Source organism: Sabethes cyaneus, chromosome 1 (genome assembly GCF_943734655.1).
Source record: "Sabethes cyaneus chromosome 1, idSabCyanKW18_F2, whole genome shotgun sequence".
Taxonomy (NCBI): domain Eukaryota; kingdom Metazoa; phylum Arthropoda; class Insecta; order Diptera; family Culicidae; genus Sabethes; species Sabethes cyaneus.
The window spans coordinates 12346589-12365291 of record NC_071353.1 but is presented as its reverse complement, the minus strand read 5'-3'; the positions used below and the strand labels follow the sequence as shown (position 1 = coordinate 12365291).

The 18703-nt window shown below is 42.7% G+C and overlaps 3 protein-coding genes across 3 annotated transcripts; 2 read left to right on the top strand and 1 right to left on the bottom strand.

The window, feature by feature from the left end:
- Nucleotides 1-1627: 1627 nt before the first annotated feature.
- On the top strand, nucleotides 1628-3039 carry LOC128744115 (dnaJ homolog subfamily C member 8). Its single transcript, XM_053840904.1, has 2 exons — nucleotides 1628-1795; nucleotides 1857-3039. The coding sequence occupies exons 1-2, from the start codon at nucleotides 1742-1744 to the stop codon at nucleotides 2622-2624; spliced, it is 822 nt and encodes a 273-aa protein (XP_053696879.1). The 5' UTR covers nucleotides 1628-1741; the 3' UTR covers nucleotides 2625-3039.
- An 11938-nt stretch (nucleotides 3040-14977) lies between these two features.
- On the top strand, nucleotides 14978-16835 carry LOC128740082 (protein cereblon-like). The gene is made up of 4 exons (XM_053835595.1): nucleotides 14978-15145; nucleotides 15236-16119; nucleotides 16194-16412; nucleotides 16471-16835. The coding sequence occupies exons 1-4, from the start codon at nucleotides 15091-15093 to the stop codon at nucleotides 16660-16662; spliced, it is 1350 nt and encodes a 449-aa protein (XP_053691570.1). The 5' UTR covers nucleotides 14978-15090; the 3' UTR covers nucleotides 16663-16835.
- LOC128738141 (S-phase kinase-associated protein 2) lies at nucleotides 16797-18489 on the bottom strand (the record flags this gene model as incomplete). Its single annotated transcript, XM_053833031.1, has 3 exons — nucleotides 16797-17126; nucleotides 17184-17343; nucleotides 17400-18489. Coding segments are annotated over 3 exons (1437 nt in total), but the record flags the coding sequence as incomplete, so codon positions are not given.
- Between the last annotated feature and the right edge of the window lie 214 nt (nucleotides 18490-18703).

Here is an 18703-nt window from a genome sequence, read left to right as displayed (position 1 = left end):
GATGTAGGCAGCGAAAACATGGTTGCCTGCCGATGGGGTGGTTTACACCAGGGGGGATCTATTGCTGTCAAATTCCATACATGTGTGCGTTACCGCAGATGGTGTTTGGTCCATGACATTTGTACTGTCATGCTGTACAGGAGAAGAGTGCCCAGTTTTGATGGATGCAGAGTTGTCAAAAAGCTCGTTTGCATATTACGAACACAATTTATAGCGTCCGCCATTATAGCGCGTAAAAAGCTGGATAAAATTTAAGTGTGTACGCACTGATACCCGCTTACGAAAAAATCGAATGCCTGGCAGAAATCGAACAGATCAATATGGCGCCGGCTGAATTTGACATTCAGAACCGATTCATCTTCTTCGTTTCTCGCTCTATTCTCTTTCTGTCATAACAAGTGACAAGAGATGACACGCGCTGCTCGTTGCTGTTTCCGATTCTAGGTAAGAAAATTACAAATTTTTACTTGCAACCTTCAGTTTTCGTTCGTATAGCCACACTATACCGTGGACCCCCGTTCGTTTGACCGTTTTTAATCTGAACACTTTTTAATTTGAACCCCGTTGGTTTGCACGACGTGCAAATTAAAAATGGTTCAAACGTCATTCTCAATATGACATCATTTGCTTATGCAGACAATGCACATAAACATGATTCTTTTGTGCTGATGTACGTGCTTAATCTGTTTCACATTGCTTTTTCCCAACGATTATGGTAGAAATCCGATCGGAGAATGAAATATTCGCTGCTTGCAATTGCCAACTGAATCAAACCACCAAACAATAACAAAGAGTAGGGCAGCCAGTTTACACAAGTTCCAGCATATTTAGGGCTACCAGTTGTTCAAATTAAAAACTAACCCCGTTAGTTTGCATGAGGAATCGTTCAAACGAACGGGGGTCCACTGTACAAATCAAACAATCTGCATCTATAACTAATCATAAAAATGTTTGTTTTGTTTAGTGTGATACATTTATAACCAGACCTTTTTTCAGAAAATCGTTTCCAGTACCGGTGTTCTTTTGCGCGCCATTTATGTGCCATTTATCTAATGTAAATAAAAAGTTACAAAAATAAATCTAAATTTGCAAGGGGTCGGTCACTCAGCACAGCCGTTTTTATATTAGGCGACTTGAAACGAGACGAACTGTGCCGGTGCTGTACCGAAAGTGCCGAACTGCAAGATTTGTTAAATTCGTTAAAATCTGATAAATCTGGCAACCGTGCGAGATGGTTTTGACAACTGGCAGTGCTCCCATTTCATATGCAAAATTGAACTGGAGGTGTGTAAAGCCCTATAAATGTTATTTTTATAAGGCTTTAGAGGTGTGCCGTTTCTGCAGTGCCGGGGCACTATGTGCTGAGTGTCCGACCCCTTGTAAATTTGGCTTCGTCTGGCAGAAAAAGTTTTTCGCTGCCAGATTTTTATTCGGTTTCTGCCGGACGTGCCTAAGCAGGTACGCCTTGTTGGAAACCCCTTGCATCCCATCAAACCATCTATAATGGTGTTACGTAATATGTAAACTGAACCTATGACAGCATTTACAAATCACAGCACTGACTGACAGCATCGTTGTTCGCGTCGCAAACGTCAAACAGGTCAAACATTATTATATCGACGAACGATTTCTGATTTTCTGAATGTTTTGCTTTTCGTTTTTCAGTGCGAATTGAGTACATTTTCTTTTGTTTTTAAACCTTTAACCCTGTGGGAATTCCGATCCCTAGCGGAAAGTTGCAATGGCAAATAGTTCCAGCAGCGAAGAGCAACGTTTTAATGCCTTCTACAGCGAGGTGAGTAAAAAATTGTCCTGCATATCGGTATATAACAAAAACTGACCCATTTGTGTTTTAGGTAAAACAAATCGAGAAGCGCGACTCAGTTCTAACATCCGAGCAACAAATTGAACGACTGCTACGTCCTGGTGCCACGTATTTTAATTTAAACCCTTTTGAGGTACTTCAGCTTGAACCGGACACTCCTATCGAACAAATCAAGAAGAAATACCGTAGCTTATCTATTCTGGTTCATCCGGACAAAAACCAGGATGATAAAGACCGTGCTCAACAGGCATTCGAAGTTGTCAATAAGGCGTACAAGACGTTGGAAAACGAACTGACTCGCAAGCGGTGCCTTGATGTGTACGAGGAAGCGAAAGATCGCACCGATATGATGATTTCCGAAAAACGGAAAAAGCTTCGCAAGGAAGGTAAATCGGACGCCATACCGGAAGATGACCCCGGTAAGTATAAGCATGCCGTTTACGTTATGGTGATGAAGCTATTCGCCGATATGGAGCGCCGTCGCCAACAGCTGGATCTTCGCGATCAGGAGGAACGTAAACGGAAACGAGAACAGGAAATCGAAGAAGAAGAGCAGCGAAACTATCAGAAGGAGTGGCAGAAAAACTTTGAGGAATCTCGACAGAATCGGGTCAACAGCTGGCAGAATTTCCGCGCGAATGCCACCTCATCGTCGTCGTCGTCGTCGTCGTCCTCGTCAGCACCCGGGTCCTCTTCGGCGGGGACATTACTAATGCCAACGGCAGCAAAGCCGAAAAAGGCCAAAAAAGCCAAGTACACCTCTTTCAATCCACCCAAGATCAAACCGGAAACGCGATAATTTCGAACAGTGACGAAAGTGAACTTGCTTTTCTGCTGGGGATTTTTGGTACTAGCGGATTCAATAAGGTTTGCTTTTGTGTTAGTCGAAAAACGAAACTAAACTTGCAGACGGACGACAATTTTATTATTTTTTTTACTTACCACATCATACAAACGCTTGAGAATCGTATTTTACATCTGTACCTAGGTATTTGCCTATGACACAAGAAAATATTATTGCATTTTTTTCAATCGCACTAACATTTCGCTACAAATGTTTCGTGAGATTCTTGTGAACCTGGTTCGTCTATCAATTCAAAATGATCGTAACAATTTAGCTAACAGTTAGGTGGATGAATAAAAGCTGCACCGATCATGGCGACGAATCACAATACCAAGTGTTCGAGGATGAATTTACAGTAGTAATAAACCGATAAGTGATAAAAAATTAAATGTTTTCAAATAATTCTTTTTCTTTTGCAGTGTAAAACGTATGTAATGTAATGTAATGTGTAAGAAATGATTGTATAATTTTTCACCGAGTGCAATTTCGGGGAAACTCAATTTGTAGTTGACCAAAACGCGGAATATACTATTTCGCGGCAAATACCATTTGGCGAAAAACATTTTAGTAGAAAGAATTATTCAGTGGAAAACTATTACACAGAAAATCACCTGTCTTTTCCGGAAACTAAATTTTCCCGGTACGTCTTTGTAAGACTTGACCCTTCTTTATCGATAGACTTCACAGCTTGCTGTTAGAGTACAGGACAGTTACTGGGCCAGTGCAGCAAAGTACTGACTCTATCTAGCAGCCCCGCTTAATCGAGATTTGAACATACGACGACTAGCTTGATAGAGTAGCATCGTACCTCGAACTAACTGGGCGGTTTATCTCGCTGAAGTGGGTAGAAACGAACGAGCACCCGTCAATCTCAATCTCTATCCTCTCACTTTCAACAAAATTTGCTTCCCGGTTTATCATGCCACATCAATCGAAAGTTGAGAAGGTGCCTTTCTGAGGTACTCAACAAACGGTGCGCCGATATTGCTTCCGACCATCACCGTGGTATCGCTGAGATATACCAACGACAAAAGAAGAATGTTGGATGTCGCTACGACGTGGTCCTGTGATGAAAAGGGTCTTTGGTAGGGTTGCCATCTGGTCGAACTGCCCAAGAACAATGGAACGGTACCAAGAAGAACGTTTCTATTATGACGAAACCTTCGCCAAAGCGCGTAACGGGCGGAAGGAATGGATTGGGGACGAGCGGAGAGAGGCAAAGGCCGACATGGAGCTAGCGTGAATCAGAGTGGCTACCACAGCGGTCCGCTAACAGTGCGCCGAAGTAGAGAGCGTAGTTAAACAAGTTTGTAGGCGCGACAAGAAAGTCTGGACTGATTCCCTAGCCGAGGAAGGAAATTACGGTACTTACTTACTTATCAGCAGAGAGTCGAGGTGGCTCTTGCCGTATCAAGTATTAATATTCCTCTCCACTGCACTCGGTCCTGGGTTACTAGTCGCCACTTCGTTGAGCGTCACACGCAAGTCGGTTTCAACATAGTCGAACCATCTAGCACGTTGGGCCCCTCTATTCATGTTGCCGGTGGGATCGGCCCACCGTAGTGCCCCAGCTTTCGCCAGGTGTATGATGGGAATCTCTTGTAAGTAGTGTCCGCAACTCATGGTTCATACGCCTATTCTCCGCTATCAGCTATCGAGAAACTACGGTGCCGTCAACGGTATTATTCCCTGTTGTGCGATATTTTCGACGCCTCAGTAGTGCCAGTAGTGCTATCTTACTTACATACTTGTGTGTCTATGTCCGCCGGTTCGGCAGAACAAAGAGATGAAATCAGAGATCTCCACTGCTGACGGTTACCCGCCATGGCTTTTACCTGTTGCCAGGACAGGTTCTCGTCTACAGCCCGAATGTCGTTGGCTAAGCTGCGTCGCCATGAGCCTCTGAGTCTGCCTCTTCTACGCTGTCCTTGTGGATTCCAGTCGAGTGCTTCTCTGTAGACCTCGTTCGCTCCTTTCCTCAAGGTGTGACCGATCCACTTCCACCTACGTTCACAAATTTCTGTGGCTATCGTCCGTTGTGTGGCATCGTGATATTTATACCTTAGTGAAAGGTCTGCCTGAAGTGTGTAAAGTGATGTTTACTCATTATTGACTGGGGTCACCGGTAGCGTGCGCGGGTTGACGGACGGTCAAAAAAGGTAACGAAGTGCCACGGATCGGTCGGTGGAACAGTGGTGAGTGTCAGCACCCGGAGGTGCATTGGTGGCTGGTAGTCCGGGTTGCCACACGTTGATGACACCGACGTTGGAGTTTTGCATTGGATATCCGGTTGTCAGGCCACTAGGCAGGAATGATATATCGCAGGCACCGGTTAATGAATACCTGCAGTATCGCAGGCATACAGTAGTAAGGATTTAACGTTTGAATTAAAGATTCGGGTTTTTGGTACGCAGAGTGATCTGGTTTGAGCGCCAAATACCCAGACCTACAAAAGCACTCTTTTTTTAACGAGTAGAGAAATCTGTTTAGCATCTTAGAATATAATGTACTATCAGACACCTGAGAAGACAACCCAGGGAGTGGGGTTTGGTATCCCGACCTCCCTAATGGGGCGTGAGGACCCTGACTCACTAAAACCCTACTCGAGTCTCCAGCCTCAATCCCCCCAGGCACCACCTTATCGGTATTACTTCAGGGAGGGGCTATTGTGCTTAACGCTCCCTCTTAGATAACTACTGGACTGTGGTAGTTAGGCTATTTACTCGCCGTTGAGCCAATCAACGGCTAGTAAAAAAGCACCCCTGGCCTTCCTGATCCGTATGTCTATATCAATCTTGGTACCCCCATCGGGCGTTGTCTGGCTATCAAGATATTGAAAGGCGTCTACCTGCTCAACTTGTCCCGCTACAGTGAAGTTGGTGGAATTGTCAGTGATCACTACCATAGACTTAGTTTTTGCTACATTGACTGTGAGACCTGCTGCCGGGGAGCTCTCGGAAAGGTCATTTAACTTGCTCTGCATATCGTTTAGGCGATTAGACGTCGGCTAGATCGAGGTCACTTAGCTGCTCCATCGTTAGAGGATTCCAAGGCAATCCTCGATTTGGGCTACTGTTAATTGCTCCAACTAATATCTCATCCATAACGATGAGAAACAGAAGCGGTGATAAAATGCAGCCCTGTCTCACGCCAGCAGTAACCCTTATGGGGTCGGACAAGACGCCGTCGTGCAACGAGAACGGCTCGTACTGAGCCTCAATGAGATGGACTAGCTTATCTGGAACTCCTCTACGCCTAAGTGCGCCTCATATGTTTTCGTGGTTGAGTCGGTCGAACACCAGCAGAAGAAAGTCCTGGAATTGGTTGATTTGCTCTAATATAATGCGGAGCGTTGTGATATGGTCTACATATAATCGGCCAGCATGGAATCTAGCTTGCTGCCGCCGGAGAGTAGCGTCGATCTTCTGGATCCGGTTGAGGACTACCTTACAAGGTACTTTGGGAGTAATACAGAGCAACCTGATGCCACGCCAGTTACCGCATTCAGTTAGGTCTGCTTTCTTAGGGACTTTGACCGATTTGCCGTACATCAATCCACCGGAAAAGTTGCGGTTTCCCATATATTGCTGAAAAGCTGATGCATCATCTGGGCTGACAAAGATGGGTCAGCTTTGAGCATTTCGGCAGAAATACGATCTATCCCTGGCGCTCAATTGGATTTCATATAGTCTTGATGGCTGCTACAATTTCATCCAGCGATGGCGCCTCCGAGTTGACACGATTAATTCGACAAACTGAAAGGCGTCATACGCTGCTAGTTTTGTTGCTTTCTGACATTTGGAAGTCAGAAGAGTTGTTCAAAATGTTCAGCCCATCGCTTAAGCTGTTCTGTACGGTCAGTTACTAGCGGCATCTTTGTATTCATCCTGGCACCACTAAAACGGGCGAGTCCCGCCTACAAGCGCGTTTAACAGTCCTCTCCAGTTCGGCGTATCGTTGACGGGCAGCTGTCTTAGGCCCCGTACAGAGTAAACGCGACAGCGACGCGACACGACTTCGCTCTCATGTTATTAAATGCACAGTCCTGCTTCGGGCGAAAAAGGGCTGCGCGTATAACTACAGAAAGAAATGTCGCGTCGCGTCGCATGTCGCTTGCACTCTGGCGGTACCCTTAACCGATCTAGTTCGCGCTCGCTCAATGCCGGCTTTCGCCTCTCTGCGCTCGTCGATTTTCCTCCAAGTTTCATCCGAAATCCAATCCCGCTCGCCCGCTACGCGCTTTGCCACTGGTCGTGATGAAGGCGTTTTTGATGCCGGTCCATTGCTTTTCGACGGTTCCAACAGGTGGCAACTCCGAGGCTCGGGATTCAAGTTGTTCGACAATGGCCCTTTTCATCTCCGGATTCTCCAATCGGTAATCGTCGTAGCGGCTCCCAACTTTCTCCTCCCGTCGTTGGACCCGTGCGACATGCAAACGTATATGTCAGCGATTACAAGATGATGGTCGGATGCGATATCAGCGCTGCGCTTGTTGCGTACATCAAGAAGGCTCCTTCGCCATTTTCGGCTATTGCAGATGTGGTCGATTTGGTTGCCTCTTCGACCGTCGCGGGAAACCCACGTGACTTTATATACTAGTCTATGGTGGAAGAGCGATCCACCAATGACCATGTTGTTATTACCATAGAATTCTGTAAACAGCTCCCCGTTTTCGATCATCTCTCCTAGTCGGCCATGACGTCCCATGACGCGTTTAAGGTCGTTGTTTGAAGTCGCCTAAGTGGATTCGGATGTCCCCCTTCGGGATTTTCTCAACCACGCTGTTCAGCTGGCTTTAAAAGCTCTCTTTCTCCTGCAGGTCGGCAGCATCTGTAGGCACATAGCACTGGATTGTTGTAAAGTTCCTAACCTATGTTCTGAATCTGGCAACGATTATTCGCTCATAAATCGCTTCCCAATTCATCAAGGCCGCATGTGCCCCTGGACTCAGTATCCAGCTTTTTACGAGCCATAATGGCGGACGTGTTCGTAATATTTGAACAGCATTTTTGACATTTCCCTAATACATCGCACGTTTTCTTTCCGTATATTCCTTTAGTTTTACCGTGAACGCGCGGAAAGAAAACGTGCGATGTATTGGGGAAATGTCAAAAATGCTGTTCAATTATTACGAACACGTCCGCCATTATGGCTCGTAAAAAGCTGGATAGGAATTCAACTCCTCTTTCTCGAGTATAGAGAAAGACTTGCCCGTATGATGTCTTGTGGCCGCCAGTACCAGTACCTCAAGTACCTTTCAAGCTTCAGGCGACCAGCTTCCCTTGCAAGTTGAACCAGCTTGCCCTGCTGGGCATGGGTCAGTATATTGCATGTTCCGATTCGTGTCCGTGTTTTCATGCTAAAGGTTGTTGTCAATAACCCAGAGATTTCTTCTTTCATTTTCATTAACCTTAGGTTCTTCCCGCTTAGGCGCGTCCGGCAGAAATCGACCAAAAATCTGGCAGCGAAAAACTTTTTCTGCCAGACATTCTGCCGGATTTCTGGCCGCCGTCACCCGTGAAAAATGCGACCTGAAATGCAACAACCGATTCTGGCAGAAATTTCGCCTTACGGTTTTTCTGTCGGATTTCAGTTCGATTTCTGCCAGAGGTTTTGAATAAAAACCGGTTGTGTACCGAATATTGATTCAGCTTTCCCTCCTTTTTTGCCTTACTTTTTGTTTACAGATAGAATATCACAAGCAAAAATTACGTTTTATATCCAGCTTTTTACGAGCCATAATGGCGGACGTGTTCGTAATATTTGAACAGCGTTTTTGACATTTCCCTAATACATCGCACGTTTTCTTTCCGTTCATTCCTTTAGCTTTACCGTGAACGCGCGGAAACAAGACGTGCGATGTATTAGTGCAATGTCATAGATGCCGTTCAAATATTACCAACACGTCCGCCATTATGGCTTGTGAAAAGCTGGATAGCTGCTTTATCATGTTCCATATTATTCTCTTACCTTTTGCCCGAAACTGCAAAACTGATGAACCACTTTTCTTCAGCCTCAAAGTGTCACATTTGACATAAAGAGAATCGAGCGAAAAATGAAGACGTCACACGTCGAACCGGGTTTGAACATCAAACTCTGCCGGCGCCATATTGGTTCTGTTCGATTTCTGCCAGGCATCCGACTTTTTCGTAAGCGGGTGTGTGCTAAAATGAAATAGCAATTCAACACTGCGTTTCACTCAGCTGCCAGCAGTCTGATTTTGAACCCGGGACATCCTCACGCTGTCACTCATTGCAGCTCGATATAGAGATGCCAATAGAGTGGAACACAGGCATTTCTCTATCAGCAAAGAAGCACTTCACTGAAATCTACAAGCCAGGGCCGGCGCTAGCCAATTTGTCGCTCCACGCAAATTCTCAAAATGGCGCCCCAGAATAAACCAAAAACAGCCGGCTTTGCTGTGTGCAGACATTTTACTACCTACAGAACACACTCGAAAACGCACAATCTCGTAGCGTCTTTCTGCATAACCACTCACGAGGCAAACAACTTGTGAGCAGCCAGCTGCCCGTGAAGGCTACTGTTTTACCTGACTCACTGCGAATATGCGTATTATTGAAATAAAACGTAACCATGCGTTTTATTCGTTTATAACGCATATTCAGTTAATATCGATAACAAACGATTTTTTATAAGTTGTGCTTTTGTTATTGCATTTAATTTGTAAAAAGTTGCATAAATAACAATTCAGTTTCACAATACAATTATTGCGTACTACTGGCACATGAAATATAATGTTTAAGTACGTTATTTTTAGTGATCAAAATTAACGATATTTTCGATACAAGGGCGATATTTTTCGAAACCTTTCGAACCAACACGATCCCGCGAATACAACGCATTTCGCAGTGAGTCAGGTAACACAGTAGCGGCTCATTGGGATACAGATTTTGCATTACTTTTTGTTTTCTGTTTCATCTTACGCCCTCGATTCTACACGCAAGTCCTCGCGAATGATCGGTATCAGTTGCTCAGGCTGCAATGACGTGCGAGAACGACGACCTTGGCTGTTAGCTAAATACACACTCGCAAAAGTCGTTGCAGTGCATGAATAAATAAGAGCGGGAGTCCGAAAGGAATGCTTATGCCGATGTGTTCATTAGAACGAGTACGAGTGTGTGAGAAAATTAGCCCACATAAGTGCGGGCTTCGCAACACTGGTCACAGTCAACCGCCATTTGTTTTGAATAATTGTCAGTTTCTTGAAATCCATTATTACAATGATAAACCTTCAAAAACGAAAAAGTTCGGTTCATCCTTCCTGTTACTTCAGAAACTCCTCATACCTCATACCTAGCTACTTCATCAAAGATGAATCTGTTGATTGCGGATTCTGAAGAGATTCGAAAATCTCTTCCAAAAAGTTTCGAAATAATTTATTATCATCAATGCCACTTTCCCACCACGTTTATCTGAGTGTTTTGATTGTTGTGTTTTGGTGCGAATAAATAGATGGAACGCAAACGGAAAGCGAAGAAAGCGCTTTTCGAAAGTTGGGAGAGGTCGGTCTCGGTCACGTCGCAAGAATATCGTTGGCGGGTCACTCAGGTCGAGCGACAAGCCCAATATCTTCTTTTGTTAGCTTGGTTCATGACGCTCATACACATGCGAGACTGTTGACCGAACATGAATTCACCAACGTTTTCGGCCAACATGTTCGTACGTGTATGAGGGCCTTTAAGAATAGAGAGATCCAACTTACTAGATGGCTCGACCGGACCAGGTTAAAGCCGATTTGCTTGTGTCGAGATGCTCAACTGAGCAATGTCTGTGTGTGTGTGTGTGTGTGTGTGTGTGTGTGTGTGTGTGTGTGTGTGTGTGTGTGTGTGTGTATGTGTGTGTGTGTGTGTGTGTGTGTGTGTGTGTGTGTGTGTGTGTGTGTGTGTGTGTGTGTGTGTGTGTGTGTGTGTGTGTGTGTGTGTGTGTGTGTGTGTGTGTGTGTGTGACGCTTGACTTTAGTCGTCTGTTTCTCGGAGATGGCTGAACCGATTCGATCACCGTTAAGCTTATTTGAAAGGTGTTTCTGCCTTGTAGATCACTATTGAATTGTTTTGCGGTCCGACGTTTCGTTTAAAAGTTATTACGTGACGCGTTTTTCTCCGGAACCGCTCAAACGATTTCAACAATTTTAGTATCAAATGAAAGATCTTGCATTTTTAGGAAAGTTTTGTCAAAAACAAAAATTCAGTTCAAAAGTTTAGTTTAAAAATGTGTTTTTACCAAGTGTCAATTAGTCGAACGTTTCTCCGAGATGGTCGAATCGATTTATGCCCTATTAGTCTTGTTTGAATGGTAATATAGCCTCATAGGTCACTATTGATTTGTTTTTAGATCGGACTTTTAATTTGAAAGTTATTAAAATTTACAATAATGTATAACGATTTTAACCAGATGGATCAGATTTCAATTATTTTAGTATCAAACGAGAGGTCTGAACATATCTGCGAAATTTGACGAAAAATGGTCTTACGAGTCAAAAGTTATTTGATAAAAATTCGATGAAATTGCTTAAGAAAACTTTACTGATATGAATCTACGAGAATGCACAGCGGGGCCAAACTCGGGCCAAACCTCAAAAACACGAGCGTAAAAAATCATGATTTTACAAGGGGTGTGTCTTTAGAGAAGTTTGTTAAGCGCATCTTTTTACATTATTAGGGTGACCGAGAATCCACCTATTAGGGTGACACAAATTGTTCATTTCTTTAGTTCATCCAAAACATAAGTGTCTTAACAAAAGTTGTAGAACATAGTAAAATAAGCAACTTTGCTGAATATAGAATAGGTTTATCTCTCAATAGTTGCGAAATATATTGATTGGTTAAAAAAAACACTTAAGGACTCTACTTTGAAAACACGCAGAAAAATGATGATGGTTTGAAACAACAATTAACTGTCGTTGAGTTCAACTGGAATCATATTTTTGAATCAAAAAAATATTCTTGAAACCTAATTCATACTCCTTTTGCTTCTACTAGATCGTTTACAAATTCAAAAATACTTATTTTTGATTCTACAATTTTTTCTTTGATAGAAACTAGCTATTATTCGAAATAACAAAACTTATTGTTAAACTGAAAGGTCAAACAGCTAGAATCAAATAAATATCGGGGTTAGCCTTCAGTCAACAATATTTTCTGTTGAATTTATACAGAATTCTTTTGCATTTACAATTTATTTTTCTGCGTGAAGTGAAGTCGTCAAATAATGCAATTTCATAATTTTTTTCAGATTTTGGAATTAAAGTTAGGTCACAGAGTACAGACTACCAGGTAATTGACAAAAAGTGTGTAAAAGGTTTTTATGTAATCTACGAGTAATCCTTCAATAGAGCACCCCTCGAGCAGTAAGTGGCAAACTAAAACTTGATGTCGCTGCCAGCGCTGCTATGTAACTCCAGCACAAAGTAATATTGATGAAGGTACATGGATATTTTTTTATGCGTTTGGCAAACTATTTCTGGAGGGCGCCACCGGCAGATTTTACACACAAAAAATCGATTACTTCCTTCGAGCCTGTTAATCTGTTCTCTGTGGTTAGGTGTTGCGTTTTGTATTTGAATATGTATTTTGTAATTTTTGGAAACAAAAAATAGTGATTATTATACTGTTGGCAACTGGGCGCGTGAATGCTCACTAGGAATCACTTATTTTGTGGAAACCAACAGAGTATCGGAGAACGGATTTGAATGAAGATTTCGAAACATAAGGTGAATACTTAAATTGTTTCCTACCGATAATTGAAAATTCGAAAAATTATCAAAATGGCAGCCTTTTTTTAATCGATTTTTTTCAACTTTCCCGAGTAGCATTGGCTCCTCAAATCTTAATACCTGACCAATAACTTTGCGGACGATTTTTTATTGCTTTCGTTAGAAAGACACATTTCCCACTGAGCTATTCAGTATATTATATGTAAAATAGTATATTAATTACGTATTGATAATATCTGACACAACGTAAACAAGAATTGAATTATGTTCCGAAGACTTGTCGTTTTCTAACTCAAATGACGAATAAGATGATATAACAAAGGTTTCTTTCACCAATAGGTGGATTCAACCGGGTTTTTTTTAATGTAGGCGAAATGGCGCCCCTCGATGTGGCGCTCCAAGCAACTGCTTGTTTTGCTTAAGGGAAGCGCCGGTCCTGTCCAGTACAACAATGAAGAGGCAGGCCCAGCGACACATTGTAACGCAGTTTACCCAATGATATCCGATGATAATCTGTCCGTCTCATTTGGAGGCACGGGCACAAGCACTAAGATCGAGGGCAGGGTTGCCACATGCACAGATTATTCTGTGTTTAACAGATATTTGAAAGAAATCACCTGTACAGAATCTGTATGCATAGAATACAGATTTTTGCCAAATTACACAGATTAAACAGATTTTTGAGCTTTTACATAAGAGTGAAAGAGACGGAAATAGTCAGCAAAATGACTCTCTATCTCTTTCACTCTCATTGTTTTGCATTAGACAGATTTTTGCACAGATATTTTTCCTCGCTGTACAGATTGTCAGATTTTTCCAACAAAAAACACAGAATTATATGTGGCATCCCTGATCGAGGGTTTAGTGTTTGTGGGTGCGTAGATAAATATTTTTAAGGACGATCGAAGTAAACTGCGACCGGAAATTATCAAGAAACCTCTATGTACGCAAACCAAGTTTAGCTACGAAAAATTTAATATTTCTCGGGTAAATTTCCAAACAGACCTAAGTGACAATGAGAGATTCTCTTCGCGTCTCCTCTCTTCCGTCTTTCACGGCTACATAAATGCATAGAAAAGGAAATTTTCAAAACATTTAGCTAACTAGTGACTCCGGCAACCGTTTTACGCAAAGTTGATGTGTTAAAATGCATTAGGATCGCCGTAATTGGCCTTGCCAGCGTTGCTGATATTGTTCAGGGTTTTGCGTGAGAAAAAAAGAAAGGGAAGTATTTTTGCTTTTGTCAACACTCACGCGTTGACAGTTCGGCACGAGATTTCCTGTAAGTGCGAGCAGCCTGCACTCTTAAATGATTCTACCTGTAAATTGGTCGGATTTAGTTAAAGTTAGGTTGAAACTACTCAAAATGCCCTTAAAGTGTACAAACTCAGATTTTGAGTAGTTTTTCAACCAAAAAATTGGTAATAGGAACTTAAAATTGCGTTATTTGTCATAGAGAATAATTCTATTATCGGTAGCAAGTAGCCAAAATTGGTTGAAATTTTTACCCAAAGTTTGAGTTTGTACACTTTAGGGGCATTTTGAGTAGTTTCAACCTAGCTTTAACTAAATCCGACCAATTTACAGGTAGAATCATTTAAGAGTGTACGAAATCTCTTTCAACGCTGGCAAGGCCAATAAGCGGAAGAGGCGAGACGCGTACAGAATCTCTCATTGTCACTTAGGTCTAGGGTACTTGATCCAATAGTTGAGGTATAGTACCAATAGTTGCGCTACCATTCATTATTAATGCATATTTTTGTCACCGTAGCATTTTAGATAAAACAATTACATTCATTATATAAAACAGGGGTTTAGAAGTATTGGTAGTTAGACTACACTATTTAAAATTAAAGCATTATTTGCTAAATGCCAATTTTCCAAATTCCAACGCGCAGTTGGAGCGCACAACTATAGGCGCTCATCTATAGTTTTACTACGATGTTTTTTCACTTAGCAACCTAGCAATGTATATGGAATACTACAATTAAAGGAACATCAAACAAAAAAATAATTCATTTTTTCTTTATAAAGCTTCTCGTACAATGAAAGCAATTGTCTTGCCTTGTGACAAATACCTTGTATTTGATAAATTTATATCCCACAAGCATTAATTGAAGCATACCTATACCTCAACAAACAAGCAAAATGAAGTTATATTGTGCTTAGTAGCGCAACTAATGGATCATCTACCCTATTTGAAAATTTACCCGAGATTTACATTTTTATCATCATCGATCGTATAAATCGCGTAGCCCCGTTTGAAACGGCTTATTTTTAGTAGTTTAATTGATTTTCAATAATGCTCAAAATAATGCGATCTTCTTCTTCCACACCATTTACTTCCTCATTGGGTAGAAGCTTGAAAGCTGTGCTTTGCATTTTGCAAGCAGAGTGAAAGATGATGGGAAAATCTCAAAATGACAAATGGAAAATGTTTTTGCAGCAGCAACTCGATTTTATGGCCAACCGCCAGTACACTTGCTATTTGCGTTGATGAACATCGTGCATTTTACCCGTAAAATCAAGCCACTTCTGTACCGGTTAGTCGCACTCGCTCGCAATCACAAACAGTGTTTCTGTGAGTTTGTTGTTTTTTCAAATCCCGTTTAGCGTTTGATAACTGTATTTTTTGAAACAAAATAAAAAGTGCAATGAATCCCAGAGAGGTTTAAAACAGTGAACATAATGTGCTTTCGCAGTTTTTATTCCAATATAAAATTGAAATGCTGGCATCGGGAGGGTAAGAAAAGCTAGAATTGATTTTTCTTTGCCGGTGCAAAAAGAAGTAATACGCAATACGCAAATATTTTTTCTCACCATTTTTCTTAAGATGACGAAAATGTTGAACTGGTCAACCGAGTGCCGATCAATGATCACAATCAACAGGCGGAACACAGCCTACAGGCTGGCCCATCCGTAGGTCTGCATCAGCTGAATGGAACACAGGATGGGCTTCGAAACCGCTTCAAGATGACGTACAATATTCAACTTCCTCCGGAGCATACCTATCTGGGAAAGCTGGAAAGGGTTGAAAGTGTGGACCGCTTTGAGCCCGGTTCGATTCATCGTATCCCGGTCAGTGGCCACCATTCGATTGTCTATCCAGGCGAAACCATCCCGTTAATACTGACCAACTCGTTGCTCGATTTCGATGGTCGAAACGAGAGCAGTCGAATTGGTTTGGTCTTCTGGGAGTACTCGTATAGAAAGCGGATTTTCGGTGTGGTTTGCCAGGTGCGAGAAAAAACCCTTCGGGAATCGGTAATGGTTCTTAAAACAATCGCTCAGCAACGATTTGAGCTCGTACCGCAACCGGATGGTGCCCTAACTAGATCGGTTCAACGGGAAGGTCGAGCACATTATTATGCGCAGGTTAAAATTCTCCCCGAAGTTCTACTTCCGGATCCTTTGGCTAGTTTCTGCGCTAGCAACATGGTAAAGATTAGCAATCTCAATCGTAACCGGCTGCTGGCTGCCCAGTCCAGTGTGTGGCCCAAGTTCGTCTATGATCAGTACGGCTCTAATGAAGTACTGTGGAAGGTTAGGCGTTTTCTGGAGTTTCTTCAAATCGAATCCGTCCCGACGGACGATCCGGTGATGCTATCCTTTTGGCTGGCGAGAAACATTCCGCTGAGTGATACCGACCGAAAGGAGCTGTTCTTTTCCAACTCGGTACTCTCCCGAATGTTGCTGGTGAACAACATTCTGGACTATGTGAGTATATTTAGCATTTCTTTTTTGTTTGTTTGTTGTTAGCTAACAAATCTGACCTGACCGTGTCCGATCAGACATGTGCATTTTGTTGTAAGAAATGTGACCGTGGGATCGCCAACTACGCAGACATGTTCGCCATGTCGAATCAGGGCGTCAGCAGCAGCTACTGCAACCCGTCCGGGTTTGTACACGAAACTTTGACAGTGTACCAAACGCTGCCGAAGGCGACTCGGACCACAACCAAGCCGTCTACGGAGTTTAGCTGGTTCCCAGGTTACTCCTGGCAGATTTCGGTGAGTTTCTATCAAACTGAAACATGGGTCAATCAAGACTTTCACTGTTGTTCTGCAGATATGCAATGCGTGCAACAATCACATCGGGTGGAAATTTATTGCGACAAAGCGCAGCCTAAAGCCTCGCAAATTTTATGGGTTATGCGGTAAAAGCATTCGAGTGGCATCCGATCGGAAGTTGCAGATCGACCATGAACCGAACCAAATGGTTCACGATTCTAAGCCTAGTGCAGCCGACGACGAACGCTAGAAGTCGGATAGCTTTTGCAGGAGAGAAGCGCGAGACTGGTCAAGAAGGAACAATTATGAGATTTTCTCCATCATAGAAATGATTAGAGCAAATTCCTACAGTTAATCATTATTATTATTACATTTTTCATCCTCTACTCGTAGATGTGTATTGGTTTGAAACGTGAGATTAAATAAAGCATTTGAATAAACTCAATGTACAAACAAAATGGCAATTATCTCTGTACTCTCTCTGTCTCGTTATACCATTTTCAATGGAAGCGAAAGTTGTAGTATTTTTAATCTCGTGTCCGCAATCCCCAAATCGATGTCCGACGTGTACCCACGGTTGGTCGAGCAACGGAACTGTGCATGAACTTATTGATCCCAACGCCGACAAACGATGTCTGCAGCATCGCTATGGCTTGTTCCGAGAGTAGCCCAAACACGTCGAGAAACAGCAAAGAGTGTAGTTCGGTTAGCGACCTAAAAGAGTTCGAAATTGTTTAACTCATCCTGTCTTAATCGTAAAGTAATACGCACAAATAAGAGGTGACATTAATATTATAGCAGCGCGATAGCGAAAGGTATTCTAGCTTCTTCAGCCTACAAACCACAGTAATGGTTTCGGAGGTGAGCTGCGTACAGTCCGACAGATCCAGCTCTAGCAGATCCGGACAACGGTTTACTAGTTTGTCTAATGCTACAAAAAAAAAGATAGGAAATTATTGCACCACTTATCATACCTAGTCAACTTACCTGTATCAGTCATTGTTTGCCGACATCCGGCAATATTAAGCCGCAGCAGAGTCGGCGTAACATAGAGAACTAAAGCTTCCACTGAGGGCCGATTCAAACAAGTCCACGAAATGTTTAAACTGTGCAGCTTTGTCAGCTTCTTCAGTAATACCGAAACATTCTGATAGTCCAATCCTTCGCACATGGTAAGATTGAGCGCTTCAAGATTCTCGTTTTCGGCTATCTCGCCGCAACAACCGGCACCGAGAGGAACGTTTTCCAAGCTAAGCTTTCGCAATGATCGACAGTGAGAGAGCAGTTGCTGTAGGGTTTCGGAATCAATCGAACACATACTTAGATCCAGGAACTGCAACTTGGTCATGAAGTTGGGTTCTACGCTACCGGGTGAAAACACTGGAAATGAAACGTGTGCTTGCGCCAATCGTAAGATAACGGTTCCTCGGGAAATTACCCTTCCGATGGCACCTTCCCGGAGGGATCGACAGGAAAGATCCAATCGGGTCCAGAGTGTTTCATCTTGGGCAACACGATTGAAACGCTTGGAAACCTCACTGCATCGAATCAAGGTTTTCTTCGGTAACCAGCGAAAGACCTGTAGAATCATTTCATCCGAGAGGCGGTTAAAATAATCCTCCCCTGGAAGCTGTTTGATCGTTCGTTTTCGATAGAGAAAGAACTTTTCATCGTTCAATAAGGTAATGTACTTTCGCAGGTTGACATCGCTGTTTGCATTCTGTGCCAAGTTATGCGTCGGCTGATTAGTGGCCAAGTAGCTGCAGTTGCTCTGCGATTGGTTGGACACGTTGGCCAGGGGACTTCGCCTCTTCGGGCAGTTGTTACTGCTGCTGCTTGACATGTCGGTACACTGTTTACCTGTTGCACTCTGAGACTCCAGCGAGGATGGCTTCCTTTTTGTTCGATATTCCAGTATTCCTAAACCCAGCTGTGACAAATAGTCGCTGTTTCGAAAGTTCTTCCTCAGCAGCCGTTCGTATTGTCCATCGCGTAAATCAAACCGAAAAAGTTTGCTGGAGATGAAAAAACAGCTAATTTTATACCTTTGCAGTTGAACGAGAGCAGGAACAGCCAATTATTATTTTCCGCGAGATTTTGCACATTTAATTACTTTCACGAAGTAGAAAACACGAATGGATGGCGCCCAAAGTAAATTGATATATACCAGGTATATGACAATGCGAGCTGTCATATACACTTTGCACTAACACATCTACACTAGTTCTGAGATTTCGAGCATTTTGTATGGAAAATTAGTTAATTTTTTAAAAAAATCGTTGGATACGCAA

Excerpts from the sequence above, each read along its gene's own strand:
- LOC128744115 (XM_053840904.1), top strand. The coding sequence starts at position 1,742 with ATGGCAAATAGTTCCAGCAGCGAAGAGCAACGTTTTAATGCCTTCTAC. Across the intron at positions 1,796-1,856 it reads TTAATGCCTTCTACAGCGAG|GTAAAACAAATCGAGAAGCG; the intron begins GTGAGTAAAAAA and ends TTTGTGTTTTAG.
- LOC128740082 (XM_053835595.1), top strand. The coding sequence starts at position 15,091 with ATGTGCTTTCGCAGTTTTTATTCCAATATAAAATTGAAATGCTGGCAT. Across the intron at positions 15,146-15,235 it reads GAAATGCTGGCATCGGGAGG|ATGACGAAAATGTTGAACTG; the intron begins GTAAGAAAAGCT and ends ATTTTTCTTAAG. Across the intron at positions 16,413-16,470 it reads GTTACTCCTGGCAGATTTCG|ATATGCAATGCGTGCAACAA; the intron begins GTGAGTTTCTAT and ends GTTGTTCTGCAG.